Source organism: Urocampus carinirostris, chromosome 4 (genome assembly GCF_059441175.1).
Source record: "Urocampus carinirostris isolate Australia breed hairy pipefish chromosome 4, RoL_Ucar_1.0, whole genome shotgun sequence".
Lineage (NCBI taxonomy): Eukaryota > Metazoa > Chordata > Actinopteri > Syngnathiformes > Syngnathidae > Urocampus > Urocampus carinirostris.
This window is the reverse complement of record NC_142352.1, coordinates 27,591,515-27,608,118: the sequence shown is the minus strand read 5'-3', so window position 1 is coordinate 27,608,118 and position 16,604 is coordinate 27,591,515. Positions and strand designations below refer to the sequence as shown.

The 16,604-nt window shown below is 39.1% G+C and overlaps 1 protein-coding gene across 1 annotated transcript; it reads right to left on the bottom strand.

The window, feature by feature from the left end:
* Positions 1 to 9,216: 9,216 nt before the first annotated feature.
* tm2d3 (TM2 domain containing 3) lies at positions 9,217 to 16,051 on the bottom strand. The gene is made up of 6 exons (XM_088334017.1): positions 15,893 to 16,051; positions 15,573 to 15,674; positions 13,325 to 13,488; positions 13,069 to 13,243; positions 11,966 to 12,041; positions 9,217 to 11,259 (listed from the first exon to the last, which is right to left on the bottom strand). The coding sequence occupies exons 1-6, from the start codon at positions 15,990 to 15,992 to the stop codon at positions 11,094 to 11,096; spliced, it is 783 nt and encodes a 260-aa protein (XP_088190143.1). The 5' UTR covers positions 15,993 to 16,051; the 3' UTR covers positions 9,217 to 11,093.
* Between the last annotated feature and the right edge of the window lie 553 nt (positions 16,052 to 16,604).

Here is a 16,604-nt window from a genome sequence, read left to right as displayed (position 1 = left end):
CGGTAACATTCAAGGTTGCCTAAAAACTACTACAAATTACTAATGTTCTTATAGATAAGAAATTGTGATCTCATTTTGATGTGGTGTTCTCATTAATTATATATATGTTTCTGTAGTGCAGTGATTAGCACATTTGCTTAACATGCAAAAGGTCTCAGGAAAGATGGGCGCCACCAGACTGTACTTGCCCAAGAGACACAACAGGAAATGGTGCCCCTACGATCCTAGTGGTCAAGGGAATCAACCAACCATACTCTCCATCAAAAATTAAGATTCATATAATTACATAATTGCTTGGCATTTAGCAGAATGGCTATTTCTCTATTTGAGTAATTTGAATTTAGGTAGTTTTTCTTTATCTCATTTTAGAACCCTTGGGTTTACATAGAGAAAATGAGTTGTTATACAGTAATGTCAGAATGGAAAGAAAATGCTCATCTGCACAAGCACAATTGCGCTCCTGAGTTGATGCGGTTTCTTTGTTGAAAAATGAATAGCTGCAGTGCTTAGTTCAATTAAGGGAGAGGAAAAAAAAGTAGGAGAGTTGCGGCATATGATGCAAAGTGTCGAGGGTGCATAATGTTCCTTCTAATTTCCCTTATTCATACCATGCCATGAATCAAGAACAACAGAATATGATGCTGGTGTCACATGACTTGCCCAGGTATGGTCTTGACATTTCGTCCTGCACACTTATTCCATATTAAATCCAGGGTTCGACCGGGTGCTCGAAATCCTGTAAAATTCTTGACATTAAATGTTGTTCTTTCAAAGATTAAAAAGTACTTGTAAATGCTTAAAATTGTTGCCATGTTGCTCAACTCTGCTTAAGAATGATGCCGACACTGCTATCTGGTGTGTCTGCATTGCCGTTACATTTCTTGTTCCCTCGTGATTAACAGAAGCGCCATCCTCATGGGTTGCGCCCGAGAGGACAGGTGCATGCTACACCTAAACGGAATACTATGTAATGTATATTAGTGCAGGAATTCCGTATCAATTATGGGATATTCAAAAAGTTACGGTAACGTTTCCCAGTGTTAATTGTAATGGGAAGAACTTCCTCCAACTAAAAATGTAAGCTACCTATTGCTATAATTTTTACCCAGCATCTATAAAAAAGAAATTATTTGAAGATGTACTCAAGATCTGAAAACAATATGTTTTGATCAAAGCACACGCAAGATTAAACATTGCATATGTAAATCACAGATATATTGTGGCTCTGCAAAAAACATGATTCACACCTGATTTGGAGAAATTAGAAAATTGTCTTTAAAAAAAAAACCTTAAACAGTGCTTGAATTTGGCCAAGAAAAAGGTGTACGAACCCTGTATATCTGTCTTTGGTCTGATGTAGCAGAGGCTGGGAAAATGACAAAAAAGGTAAATATTTGTTACATATTTTCTAAACCCACTCTTTGACATATTCACAAATTTAGGGTTATTCTCAGTTATATCATGCAGCTGTCACAACTTCTGCAAGACTGAGAAAAATGTGCATATCTAAAATAACAGTAAGATAAATTTGTCTCTTAAAGGCACAGCAAGTTTAAGAGCAGGGAAATCTGCAAAGCAGGCAAAAGCTTGTATTATGAAATTAAAATCGTATACATTTCTTACTACGATTGTATTATAATATTTTAGCAAATACTGTACAATTGTATTAAACAAAACAAAATTGTTTGTAGTGACGGGTATGTAACATGCTCTATTAAAATGTTGGATCATGTCAGTTAAGTAGGTATGTCAGTGGCATGCAACTGGAGGTGTACAATTTAAGAAATGCTCAGTCAATGCCAGACATTTTTCTCAATTTGGGAGAGCCAGGCAATCTTTGCCATTTTGACTCGTTTTTGAAATCCTTCTGAAAATACTTTTGCAAGCCACTGTAAGTATCTGTGCAGTGCTGTATGTACATAAAAGCCTTATTTCAATATACGTCATGATGTTTTACCAAAACCGAAGGACACCAGTGGCGGCGTCTTTTTATAGAAATTTCTGCAAATTCGGGTAAGCTTTGAACGCACCATGGCAACCGCAAGTCTTGCACTGCGGGATGTCTTCTGAAGAGTAAAGAACATGTAAGAGTGAGAAGATTTGATGGATCGCGGCTCCCAAAGAAAATCTTAGAGAAAACGTTTTTGCATCTATACCAAAATATAGCCGGACTGCAAATGAGTGGCTTATGTAAAACCGGCAATTAATACGCTTTGTTCTCTACCCAGAAGAGGGTTGTTGTTTTTTGGTCAGACATCATTAGCACATAATTACACTATTACTCTCAATAGGGATTTCTGTATGTAATTGTCAGACTATGATTAAATAGGATTATGATGATTTTGAAGGCTAATGGAGGATCGTCGCACTAATATGCCTGTGATCCATTATATATAATTTCCCACTTCTTTCTGAGCTCTATTTGGTTCATTCAACGAGTGTAATTTATGTATTTTTTGAAAAGGAGTTATTATGATATTGAAAAGTAGGGCCTGTTTTCTCTGAAATATTGTTGTTTGAAGTTCCAAGCTTAGATAACATGTTAGAATACCTTTTTTAATACGTGGTCCCAATTAAACACATTAGGGCACACATTTTGGGTTGGGTCACTTCACGGTGCACGGTAGGGCTCATGAGCCAGGGACCTGGTAAGTTTGGGAACAGGGTTAATTTTTGTCCACTATTTGTTGGCGTGGCTACTGGGTCTCCCAGGGTCAGGCTTTGGGTGTTCGGGGGGATGCAGTTTACCCAGGGGACAGGATGGGGTTACATGGGGCTGGGGCCAGAGGGAGGACAAGGGGGGTCAGTTGGCTCACTGCTGTATTGCTGGGATGGGCGGTGGCTGGTCATCCTTCTTCTCTGGCAGGTGCTGTTGCCAGGGGTGGGATTGGCATGCTCGGGTGCTACCAGAGCAGGGGTGGCGAACACGGGGCTCTAGAGCCGTATGCGGCTCTTTGCCTCATCATATTTTCTATATACTGTGGCTCTTTGCCTCGTTTCATGTTTAGTTTTTTTCCCCTCTTAAAACACACTTGAATCCATCAGAGTTAATAAATAATAAATAACATTTTGAAATTAATTTGGCAGATTTGTTGTTTTTATGCTGCTCCAGACACATAACTGACTGCCAATCATCTGCGTAGGTTACGTCTATTCAGTGCGTGGTGTGGCTCTTTTGACTGTCACGGTTAAAAATCTCGACTCTTTGTGTCAAACGTGTTCACTGCCCCTGTACCAGAGCCTCAGGGAGTTGGTTGTGTAGGGGCATGGGAGGGGATGCTGCCCTGTAGGGCCATACACCCTTTTTGATTATTATGTGGGGGTTTTACATGTTATGCTCAACCATCACACCAGCACCTATTATGATTTGGGAGAATGATCCCCTTTAAGATTTTTCAAATGATAGATGTTGGTGTTGGTCGCCAGGGTTGGGTAGGGTTACTTTAACTGGATTACTTGCAATTACTTTTGGATTACTCCAATACCAAAAATGCTAATAAAAGACAAAATAAACTAAATTTGAATACAATTTTGACTCACAACACGTGGTAAACTTTCTCTCCTGGCTTTGATCTCTTTGATCTCCGGCAAAACTAACATAAAATGCGACAAAAACAAAACTAAAATAAATCTAAACAGCTTGCCAACATCATTTTTGCCGTTCCATGTATTCCGTTACTCCCCAAGCCTGCACAAAATTTAGTAATTTTATTCATATTTAGTTTCTTTTGTCTTTTATTAGCATATTTGGTATTGCAGTAATTGAAAGTAATCAAGTTAAAGTAACCCTGTTGGGTGTAAAATATGCTCTGAATACAAAAAAATATATATTTGAACAATGTATTAAGAGAGTAACAGAGTAAGAGTGTATCATGAACCATTCTGTGTTTCTTTGTACATATACAACAAGTGAAAATAGGAAATAAAATAAACTGTTTAGTCGTTTTCATTTAAAAGCAATATTATTTTGAAAAAAATTTGGACCCAGTTTTTTTTTTGTTTTTTTTTCAGAGAATTTCACCTGCTTTTGAAAAACCATTTCACATGGTACAGATGAAGCAGGGGTGCATAGATGAGTGATAGCAAGTCACTACTACGTCACCAACACACAGACCTTGAAACGCGGTTCATGAACCACTCATCTAAAATACTTGGCACATGCTTCATGGATTCGCACAGTAGAGCAAAATACTACCCGCGACCCTACTGAGGATAAGCGGTGATGAAACTGGATGGAGGAATGTTTCTATTAAAACAAGGAAAATTATCCTTCAGAATATCAGATTAAACTATTAGAAACAATCTTTTTGTAGAAAATAGTTCTCAAAATGAGCAATATTATGGGGTGTTTCGGCTTCATTTGCGTAGTTTAAACATTTTTTTCTTAACTCAAACTAAATTTAACCTGTCAAGATAAAAATAATGTTTCTTTTAAAACAGGCAATTACTTTTACAACATAGAAAGATATGAAAAATAATACTTAAGAAAAATAATAATACTAAAAATAAAGAATAATAACATTAATAATGAATAAGATAGTGTCACGGTTGACCATTGCCCCCAGTTGGCCTCGCCCGTTTTGCGCCAGCTGCGGATCGTTGACTGATTGGCTTCTCTCCTATTTAAGCCCAGTGCCCTCACTCACCCTTTGTCAGTCCGTCAACAAATCTCTGCACCCACAAGACGTGTGTTTTGACTCTGTCCGGTATCCTACTTGAGTATCCTGTCCGGTATAGATCCCGTCTATCTCGCCTTGTTTGATATCTGACTCCATGTTCCTGTGTTTGGTATCGATCTCGTCAGTCTCGTCCTGTCTGGTACCTTGCTACAATCTCCAGTATCTGGTATCGTTCCCGTCTATCTCGTCCTGTTTGATTTCAAACTCAAGTCTCCAGTGTCTGGTTTCGATCCCGTCCGTCTCGCCCTGTCTAATACCTTGCTACAATCTCCAGTATCGGGTATCGTCCCCGTCAGTCTCATTCTGTTTGATATCGAACTCCGGTCTCCAGTGTCTGGTATCGATTTCCTCTGTCTCATCCTGCCTGATATCTGTCTCCAGTCTCCTGTATCTGATATCAATCCTGTCTGTTCCATCCTGTCTGGTATCTGCTCGTGTAACTGCCATCTATCTCGTCGGCTTCTGGCTTCCTGTTGTTCCACCCAGACTTCTGCCTTACTTCTTCCGCCAAGCGATCAGCGAATCGCTGGCGTTTGTGTTAACGTACATGACTGCCCCATTCCCGTAAAATAAAGGCTCGTGTGAGAAACATTATGCATTTGGGTCCTACTCCTGTTCTGGTTCTGACAATATAGAATATTTCAAAATATCAGATTAAAATAGCAAATAAAAAATATATATTTTTAGAATTTTTTTTTGTAGAAAATAATTCTCAAAATGATTTTGATGTATCAGCTTATTTTGCTTATAACCATATTTTCCGTTTTTTTTTTAAACTCAAACTAAATTACAACCTGTCAAGAAAATAATACAATTTATTTTAAACAAGCAATTACTTTCACAACAGGGTGAAATAAGAAAAATAATACTTGGGATAAAGGAATAAATATGAAATAATATGAGAATTATTTAGGAATAATAATATTATTAATGAATAATATTTCAAAATATCAAAAAAAAGAAAATAATTCACCTCATTTTGCTTATTATAAACATGTTTTCTCTTTTTTCAACTGAATTTAACCTGTCAAGAAAATAAGAAAACATTTATTTCAAACAAAAAACTACTTGCAAAAAATGGTAAAATATAATAATAAAAAAGTTACCTGTTATTTTTTTGTTTTTGTGGCACTTTTAAGATCACTTTGGCATATTTATAATAGTACTTGGTGTAAAACAAAGTTGGAAAACTCCATTAAATATAAGACCTTTTCTTCTAAAGAATTCATTTCCTTTGAGGTGATATTTTGACTTATGAGACATCTGCTACAACAAAACAAATATGTGCCTTTCAAAACCCCCATGTCATCATAAGCCACATTGCGCAACAACAACGAAGGAGGGGGATGTTAAAAAAGCGACTTTTCCATTGGCTACTTTGCTCAGGCCACGGTAAATTGACACCAACCTAATTCTTGTTTCTCCAACACATTGCTCTGCTGACCCCGGGCCAAAGAAAACCTACAGCCCTAAAACTGATGCAATTGTTGGCCCAATGAACTGAGTGGCTTGAAAATTCTTCTTACCTTTAAAGGGAAATATAAGATCGGTGTTAATACAACATCCATGTATTAGGCATGGACTAGCAGAAAAGGCGTAAATGCTGATACATGCGCAGGTTTACCCTGGGATAAGCGACCCAACCTTATGTAGTGTTCACTTCATAACGTGGAATAAGATTTTTTTAGTCCCTCTTTTTAGAATTTTCCGCACTATAAAACATCGAAAACAAAACAACTAATATTGCAGTGTTTGTGCGTATGTAATTTTGTGTATACGATACTTGTCTGCTATTGGTCGATGTTGTATAGAATGCTGGTTTTCTATTGGTTTGCGTCACGGCATTTTGAAAAGAACAATATGCTATTGGCTGAACACTCTCCCACAATGACTTTCTTCATTCAGTGCAGAATCTCTTGAGCTATGTAAGAACCTTATGATTCGGTGATACGAACGTAATTATTACACTCTATTTTTTATGTATCCCAGTGCAGGGATTTTAAAGGAGGAAGCAAAAACATGATAACCATGGAAACAATGGTGTGATAATCGAGACATACGGAGAAGTCACACAAATCATTATCCTCACTATGTTCCATGACGGTAACCGGTAGACATTCGGAACCATTATTTCAAAAAGGAGGTGATTAAAGCAAGGAAATCTTCTAAGGGCATGACAATCCTCACAAGTGTATGTTTTATAATCAGTTTTAATTTTAATCCGACTTTACCTACCACCCTCTGCATCCACACACTACTTCACTTACCAGCTCAATTCATGTCACAAGAAAGGTAAATAAAATAGATTTTCCCCTTTACTTGCACAAGCATAAAGGCCCGGCATTGCCGAGCTTGGAGTTGATGGGCAATGTACTTAAGCAAGGTTGTTGGGGCTTTGGTTTATTAAAAAAGCTCCAGGGATCCACCAAGGTGTGCCATAAGGCAATATGACCGCATGCAGCTCTACAGATGCTTGTACACAAAAGTAGATGTTTATAAATTTTGTTGGTATTTATCGGGGGTGCCTTGCCACCAAACATAGGTAAAGATACTCCCAGAGACCTAAAGTACTATGTAATTTTCACAAAAACTGGCTACATACGAACACATACACGCACGCAAATCGGGATTTGTATAATAGTCTCTACTAGATAGAGCTAGATAGTCTAGATCAGGGGTCTCCAACCTTTACCAAGCCGAGAGCTAGTTTTTGGTACTAATTAGCTCAAAGGGCACCTAGGGAGATCTGAATTTCTAAAATAGGAACTTAGTCCGATGGCTTGCTAAATAGCTAAAAAGGTAGCTCGATAGTTAGTTAGAAATGTCTATCTATCTACCTTGGTCATATCCCTCAAGAGGGGTGACCGACAGCAAGACACACACATACAATAACAAAGAAAATAAAAGGGAAATAAATAACAAAAAAACACAACATGGTCAACCCAATTGCCCAATTACCCAAACAAGTTAGACACCTCGGCACCCAAGTTGGTCATGCTTTTGTCCCTCCAGATGAAACGGGCCACCAGAAAGCGGCCATGTCACTCGGGTCAGAGTGACACAACACACTCTTTTGTTCAACAGCAGGGCCCGACAGCTTTCACTGGTTTACCCCTACCGCATCATACGGGTGCCCAGCCCATCCTTAAGAACACGCCCACAATCCCACTATCCTTTCACAACACCTCTCCACTCCTTTCTATCACCAACAAGAGCTCTAGCTTCCATTATATTTAGACCTCTTTCCTGCAGTGCACTCATAACACCATCCATCCACGTCAATCGCGGCCTTCCTCTTGGTCTCCTTCCATTGACTTCTGCTCTGTAGATCCTCTTCAACATTTGCTCCTCATCCAACCTCTCCATGTGTCCAAACCAACCGAGTACTCTCTTATCAACACGCTTGCTCAGTTCCACGAATTCTCCAGTTGTCTCTCACAATTCTAGAGCTAGAAATGTAAACAGGTAAAAAAAAACTACAAGGGAGCTAGATAGCTAGCTCAAAGAGTAAAAATCCATCTAAATAATCGTTTAAAAAGCTAAAAACAAAGCTAGATAATTCGATATAAAGGATCCCAACATTTAGCTTGATAACTAGCCAAAGGGGTAAAACGTTAGCTCGAAAAAAATGAAGAAAGCTGGCTGGATGGCATGCTAAATAGTTAAAGAGGTAGCTTGATAATAAGCTAGAAAAACTAAACCTAATAGGGGGCTGGATAGCTAGCTAAAAGATTAAATGGCCAGATATAAAGCCAAAAACAAAGCTAGCTATAGCTAGCTCAAAAGAGCCCAAAATTAAAGAGCATGCAAAAGAAAACAGGTAGTAAGCTAGCTAGCTTGTTAAATAGCTAAAAAGTTGTGAAGATAGCTAAAGTTAAAAAGGTAGCCAGATAGCTAAAAAGAACTGCACATTTTTCCACATTCACTTTAGAAAACACATGAATTGGAATTTAGTTTCTTGCATCTCCTGTAAAATAAATCAATACAAAGATGAATAAGTAAATGTGTTGAATACAGATTCTCATTCTACACTCTTTAATTGCTTAAAAATAATTATCAATACTTAAATGGATTTTTTTTTTGTCCAAGAAGCCCTGTAAATTTATGTTTGAATTTCTAAAATAACATGTTATTACTATGTTGTTACAATGGTATTACCAGGTTAGTTATAAAAAATAGGGGTTAAATATCTTTTACTAGAACATCACATTGATCCAGCACTGGTGAGCTAATTTCAGAACAGGCCCATGGGCACCTCAATTGTCCTTAGAGCGCACCACGTTGGAGACCCGTGGTCTAGATAGACATTTATTCAAAATTTCATTTAATCATATACTTGTAAATTACACATAAGCAGTACTAATGTTTTTTTTTTTACATCTTAGGTACCAGGGGTTCGGAGTGCATCATAACACATTACCATAGGTACCTTTCCCCCTCATTACACTCTGCAATCCCAGCATTAGAAAATATTCATTTCATACCATGGGGTTATTCGGTAATCTCGGAGAAAATAAATTAATCAATTTAAAGAAAAACTGATTTTTTTTTTTAAACATTTATTGACACAATTTAGTTTTGTCAACATCAATTTAACACACATAAACGTCCATTGCACAAATTTACAAGAATAGGGTCTTGAAGTGAGAAGGAGCGGACTCTGAAATCGCTTTGCTTAAGCTGTTACTTCCTGTCAGATGTGAACAGTTGTATATATGAAACATCGGAAGTTGTTTAATGAGCACAAACTCACAGTAAGAGATAATCACCTAGCCACAATAGCAAAAATGCCCGCATGGCTTTCTATGCAAATACTTATCCAAAGAAGACTCCCTTTCGTGGAAAGAAACATCAAAATTGTAACAGAACAACACTTACCCGGATTTGCATTTAACAAAATTCAGAGAATTTTCGTAATGTGAGATGTTCTATTCTCCAAGCTTTGTAGCATCCTCTGTCAGTGTTAAATCTTGGCAGTTTACAAAGTGCGCCCTGCACAGCAAAATTTATCTCTACTCCTCTCCACAAAGATTGGAAATAACTCAAATGACTTCACAACCCCTTGTCACCTCAGTATCATTAACAGAACCCACTAACAGTTATGAAAGGACGTTTTGACGGGAACTGGATTTTAAGGATTTTTAAAATATGGTGGAGCTCGGCTCTTTTTATATTTTCCAATAAATAAAAGACATTAGATGAATGTTCTTACAGTTCCGACCTAAATTTACAGTATAACATTGCACAAAATGTGAAAAGGGCGCAGAGTTATATCATGCAGTCCAAGTTAGCTTACATATCTTACCGTTATGGCTTAAGCTTCTGTTATAGCTCAACACTGTCTTTCCAGACTAGATCAATACTTGGTAGACATCCCATCACCATTTAGCCTTGATTTCATGCATAAAAAAGAAAAATCGGACATAATAATTTTCAGGAAGTGTCAAATTGGCCTAAAAGGGACAGTGTGTATTATTCAGCACAAGAATCTCCAACCTTTTTAAAGCTGAAAGCTAATTTTTGTTACTATTTAGCACAAAAGGCCCTCAGATATGGATTTATAAAATAACTTATCATGTCGGAACTATGTGGTTAATATGTCATTATCAGGTTGATTTTCGGAAATAGGATTATATGAACTTGGTCATCAACTAAAAATATAGGTTTACTAGAAAATCAAAATGACACAGCACTGGTGAGCTATTTTAAGAACAGGTCTGCAGGCACCTCAGCTGTCCTTAGGTGGCACCATGTTGGAGACCCCTCCACTACACTATACAGCAACATCTAGTAGTCAAATAGTACACGCTGTCCCATTACAATTTTTTATTTCTAACTTGGGGAAACCTTCTGACAATTCTTACTCTAATACCATCTCCAAAATTATATTTCCTGCATGCCTTCAAAGCAACATCTTCTAATATTGCTGTTCATAGAGGGAAAGTGAGAGGAGTTAAGAAAATATGAATTTTTACAAGCAGTGTGAGAAGGTCTTAAAAAATATTACAGCCCTGGCAGAGTTCGCCTTTCCCTAAAATTATGCTTGTCTCATATTACTGTTAATGACTGGGAGACAGCGGGTACATTTTACAGTTGTGTCTCACTGTCCTCAGCAATTCTCTGTAAAACTTCAAATCCCCTCCACCTGGTGTTCAGCGGTTGTCTTCGAGTGACGGGTTGTCTTCGAGGAACGAGCTACAGCTCTTATTGGTGGTACAGCGCTCCATCTGCGTGTTCGCACCGGAGGAGGTTGGGGCCAACGCACACACAGATCTCCATCCTCGGGTGTGAGGCAGGAAAACACTTCTTGCGTGTTAGCAGATGGGAATGCCGGGGCGGTGCTGAAGACGGAGTCAGGAGATCATCGATCTTCGGAGCACAGGCTTCCAACATCCTCAAGTTTGTTTTTGTTTTTTAAATGTAGAGAGAACCGTCCGCTGGACCCACATATCCAACAGCGATGAGAAGCACGTCTATCAACGTCCAAATGCCCAGTCCTCCGAAGCTGAACAGCTTGCCAAGACCCTCTCTCCACTGGCCCAGGTAAAAGCGGTCTGCCCCAAAACCACCCAGCGTGATGCTACGCAAGAGTAAATAAAGACAGGAAAAAAATAAATACATAGGCTCAGCCACATTTTTAACAAATCATCACTCTCATGTCATTTACACTGTTGCCTTTTCATTGAAAATGTTAGGACAGTGTTTAGTTTTTCATTCATATTACTGAAACGCTGACGTAATTTAGTTTTTGGTTGTCACAAAAGTACTATGTGTTGGGCATAGTTTGTGGTAAAAGATTTAGACACTTTTATTGTAAAGGAATAGTAAATTATGTTTTATCCCAAGAGCCAAGAAGAGATTCGCAGGTTCAAGAGCGTTCTCAATTCAGGCCCCGGTGCTGTGGAATGCTCTGCAACCTCAGTGGAATGGTTTAAATCTAGGCTTGAAACACACTTTTATTCTCTAGATTATGAATGACCTATATTTCATGTTGACGATAATTGTGTATTATTTGTTATTAAAAAATCTGTTGCAGCCTGGTCATCCTGGAAGGGGAATTATATCATGTGCGGTCCCTTCTCAAGGTTTCTTCATTTTCCTAATGTTGAGGTTTTTGAGTTTGTCCTTGCCCTCATGCAGGTTTTAGATCAGAAGGTGTAACAATAGTCTCTGGTTTGCAATAATCTGTGGTCTGTACAGCCCTTTGAGACTCCTTTTTATTAACGGTGTCACAAATAAACATGACTTGCCTTGACTAGGAAATCTTTCAGAAGGGTTGATTTTACCTGAGCGCTAACGCAGTGGACCACTTGTATCCTCCAGTCCAGTTGCAAAACAAACGCTTCTGAAAACGCCTTTTACCTAGAATTAAAATTAGAATTTACTTTTATTGTCATTCTTTGTAACCATGCACACAGAACAAAATGTCGATACACCTGACCCGTACAGTTAAACTGTAGCAAACCGATGCAGCCGCAGCCAAACAAGGCGCCACCATTTTAGACCCAACTGCTGTGTTGGGAGTATTTAGTTGACCAAACCCCCCAATTCCAACCCTTAATGCCGAGCGCCAAGCAGGGAGGCAATGAGTACCGAGGCTTGAACCAGCGACCTCCCAGTCTCGGAGCGGGCGCCCTACCATCCAGCTACCAAGCTGGTAGCTAGAGGTAAACGATTGTGATCTCAACACAAACCTGCACTAAATGGTCTGATTGGGCAGAAAAAATACTTAATATCCTTAAATCACTGCTTTCCCAAGAATACAATGCTCTATAAATTCACTATTACCCCCTGAAAGACCCAGTTATACAAAAACATTAATGAAAGATAATGTAACCACTTACTTAGTGTTACAGTTCTGTAGGTGTTTTGAGATGAAAATAAAATGTTTGCAAAAACAGTATTCGAAAAAACTTTATGGGAAGGTTGTAATACTACAAAGCTGGGTCAATGGGGTTAGTTAGATTAATTGTCAGCACATATGGGTGCGAGTGTTTATAACTCGGTCAAAAGCAAGACTCATATGATTGATTCCTCGATACAGTAAAAAGCACATATTATTATTAGGAAAGTGTTGCGTGCCCAGCCAACGTTTAGAAGATTGTGACAGTTCTAGAGCTGTGGACTGAGCTTATATACCAATGTCCCACACATATTAAGTGTGAGTCTGAACAATAACACCAGATGGTTACATTAATGTGAAGAAAGTAAACAACTACAAAAATGTCTACCACTCAAAGTAAAAATGTTCCAATCTTACAATGCTGGGTCTTACAGGAATAACCATATAAGCCAATTAATCTTTTAACCCTAATGGTAACCCAAAAATATGTCACTACAAAAGCAGAACACAAACACAAAGACGGTTACAAGAAAACTTTCGACATACCTAAGCAGTGGACGTGTTCTAAAACATCACAGGTAGCGTTGTAGCGCTGCCGGGGACAGGCTACAGTCATACAGTTGGTAGAGTTGGAGCAGCGATACTGGGTTGGGTCCAGCTGCCAACAGAACTGACAGATTGTGGAAATAGAGAAGTTGCTTTGCTGTTCTCCCGACTCTCCCTGAGCAAAACACAAATATAACATCAGGGGTACAACAGAAAAGGCATCAAATTAGAGAATGAAAGGGAAATCATGACTCACAACACAGTGGATGCCTTTTTTGGCTTTACAGGAGAAGGAGGCCAATTTCCCATAGGTGCAATTGTGCTGATAATTGCATTGCATACAATCAGGGGGTAAGCGGCTGCAAATCCCCCCACTGGGACATTTAGAGGCGTAGCTCTCCTCATTATCAGCTAGAGATGCTGCAATAAAAGTAAGGAATGAGAAAAAAAAAGATAAATTATTGCTGGATCTATAAAACAGGTGTAAGGCTCAGCCAAATTTGTATCTGCCTCTGGCTGCAAACCTCCAAAATCGCTTTTCCAAAAATGTTGACAAATTGAAAAATGTTCTTTTAAAATGGTTTCTGGACAAGGAACAACAGGACACAAAAACGTTTACCGTTTTTGAATGCTGCAAAACAATGTGTGGAATAAACCTTACATTTCAACAACTTGGGTGTATTTCTCCTTTTCTCTCGCCCATGCTGCCAGCTTTAAAAGCAGAGCGGAATGCAAGCTTGTGCACCTTTTAAAGGGGGAGTTGAATGTTGCACTCACGGGCGGGCATCTAGTCGTGACGGACCCTGGCACCCGACGCCACCTGGCCGCAACAATGGGACTTTAAAACCCCGCACCAATGGAGAGGGAAAGGTAGCACATACCCGACGGCCGAAGTTTTTTTTTTTTTGCAAGGCCGGCCAGACCGCGCTGGCATCGATGGAGGGACTGGCCCCCGACTTGGCCAGGCCTGGACTAAGCGTGGGACTGAGGTGGCTGAGCAAGACCGCGCAGGGGTCAAGGAGGAGTACAGATCGACCCAAGCCCCGAGGAAACTCGTAAGCCGCCATCGTCATTTAAAAAGTGCCTTAGCTTTAAGTGAATGATTCGGCTTCTTCTACCACTGATAGACAATGCACTCCGCTTTGGAGCCATCCCTATCATTAAAATGAATCCAAATTTGGCTCCTTCACCTGTGTTGACTCAAATTTTAAGTACAGTACTTTATTTATTTGTGACCCTGCCATGGACCGTCCTGAGACCAAGGGTCTCCAAACCAATTTACTTGGGGGTTTCTGGAGCTAGCGATCAGGTTTTCCCACAATAAAATGATTTTAAAAAATGATTAAAATCATTCCACTGTTCTCAAATATATCATTTAATTTGCTACACAAGATAAAACCTAAAAAACATTAAGGATTAACGGAACTCTACATAAAGTAATGTTAAAAGTATAAATAAATCGAATTTGCATGGGCTTACATTACATTGTAGAATTGTTGTACAGATATAACGGTTTAATATTGTAACATTCAATATTATCAATGGAAGAATGAAAATTGCTAGATTGCTCTTTCATTTTCATAGTTTTCATAGAAAGTAAATATTGAGCGCTGAGACAAGCAATTGATCACCCAGCATTTTTTTGCAGCAAACTTTGATCTGATGACTACACAATGTTTTGGTATCAGTCTAAAAATGTATCATGGTAAAACGAATTGAAAAAGTAGAAAACACAAATGTTACACTAGCTTACCCAATTCAGTTCAAGGCAAGTCATAATAATTTGTATACCTCTTCGTAACAAGAAGTCTCAAAGGGCTACAGAGACCACAGACTATTGCAAACGACAGACTATTACTACACCATCCCCTGATCTGAAACCCACATGAGGGCAAGGAAACCCTCACTGACCAGTACTCTGATTGAATAAAGTTATAATGGCTGTAGGGACCAGGTATAGTGTAATATTGAATCATTAGAGTCCAATAAAGAATTATATCAGTCTGTGTTAAAGAACTTACAATTATATGGCGCCCGCCCCGAGACTTGGAGGTTATGGTTCAAGCCTCGGCCGAGTCATACCTAAGACTTAAACATTGGTACCCGTTGCCTCCCTGCTTGGCGTTCAGCATTAGGGGTTGGAATTGGGGGTTTGGTCACTTAATGACTCCCAACACCTCAGTTGGGTTGACCAAGGAGGCTGGGAATCCCCTCCTCTGAATCAATCTCCAAAAAAAGAGTCAGAAATGACTCTAGCCACCTCCCACTAGGGGCATATGGCAGGTGTATCGACATTTCGTTCTGTGTACATTGTTACAAAGAATGACAATACAAAGGAAATTATTATTATTATTATTAATATTATATATATATATATATATATATATATATATATATATATATATAAAATCATTTGCATTTTGGGCAAAAGAGAAATTGATAAAATGAACAAAGGGTGTGTCCCCAAAAACATAAAGCACAAGCTAAATGGATCAAAGTTTTACCTGAGGGAGATGATGGAGACACAGGGCTGGAAATGACCGGGCTGTGCTGGGCATCACTGGTGTACGGATGATCCTGGCCGACGTGCGGGGAGTTCAGGTATCCTTAACGGGAAGATTATAGTTTCACACAGGGCGCTCATTTCACGAAACGATCACCAAAAATAAAAAAGGGCCACCTCTAATGGTAAACGCGACATTTTTAACATTAGCAGTATTCCATGTTAGCCTGATCCCGTTAGCTAAAAGCTAGCTATTTATTTACAAGACACCGCCTACAAGTAGTATATTAAGCATCCATAGCAATCAAACAAGGGACGTACCGCTGACACCTTGCAAAAATAAGTCCATACACAGAAGCAACACAATTCCGTGGCTTTTTAGCAATCGCCCTCGGTCAGGTCGCCACTGTTGACAAGCCATTTGTTTCTAGCTTGTCTTCCTTGTTTCCACCTCTTTTCTTCGTTGGTTGCTAGCAAAGCAGCAATTGGTGAAGTAACACTCGTTGGCGTTCTCTGTGGCCATTTGAAGTACAAAATCAGAAATCATTTACAGTACCTGTAGTAGTATTTTCTCAGTGGTGCGTGGGCGTATTTCTTAACTAGGGTCGTTGAGGCACCGTTTACGGTGCATTTATTTTCAGAATGAAAGCAAAACAATATATTTTGTCTTTTATTTAGTGCTCCCATATGGTCCAGCGGTTAGGATCCCTGGTTTTCAACTCCCGGTATGGGGAGGTTTACTCTTCATCCCCAAACGGAAGAGCAGTGCCAAACTTACAGACAGACTGAGGAGATCATATCTTCCTCATGCCATGAGGCTCTTTAACTCCACCCAGGGGAGTAAAAGCCCACATTTAACCACATCCCCACATTGCATATTACCCGATTTTTATGTAACGCTATTTAAATACTCTATATCAACACATTACATTGGGTATTATGTATTATCCCATCTTATCTCATTAGCTACACCGCTTATCCTCAGTAGGGTCGCGGGGGTGCTGGAGCCCATCCCAGCAATCATCGGGCAGTG

Excerpts from the sequence above, each read along its gene's own strand:
- tm2d3 (XM_088334017.1), bottom strand. The coding sequence starts at position 15,992 with ATGGCTTGTCAACAGTGGCGACCTGACCGAGGGCGATTGCTAAAAAGC. Across the intron at positions 13,489-15,572 it reads GTCTCCATCATCTCCCTCAG|CATCTCTAGCTGATAATGAG; the intron begins GTAAAACTTTGA and ends CTTTTATTGCAG. Across the intron at positions 12,042-13,068 it reads AGAACACGTCCACTGCTTAG|GTAAAAGGCGTTTTCAGAAG; the intron begins GTATGTCGAAAG and ends TTTTAATTCTAG.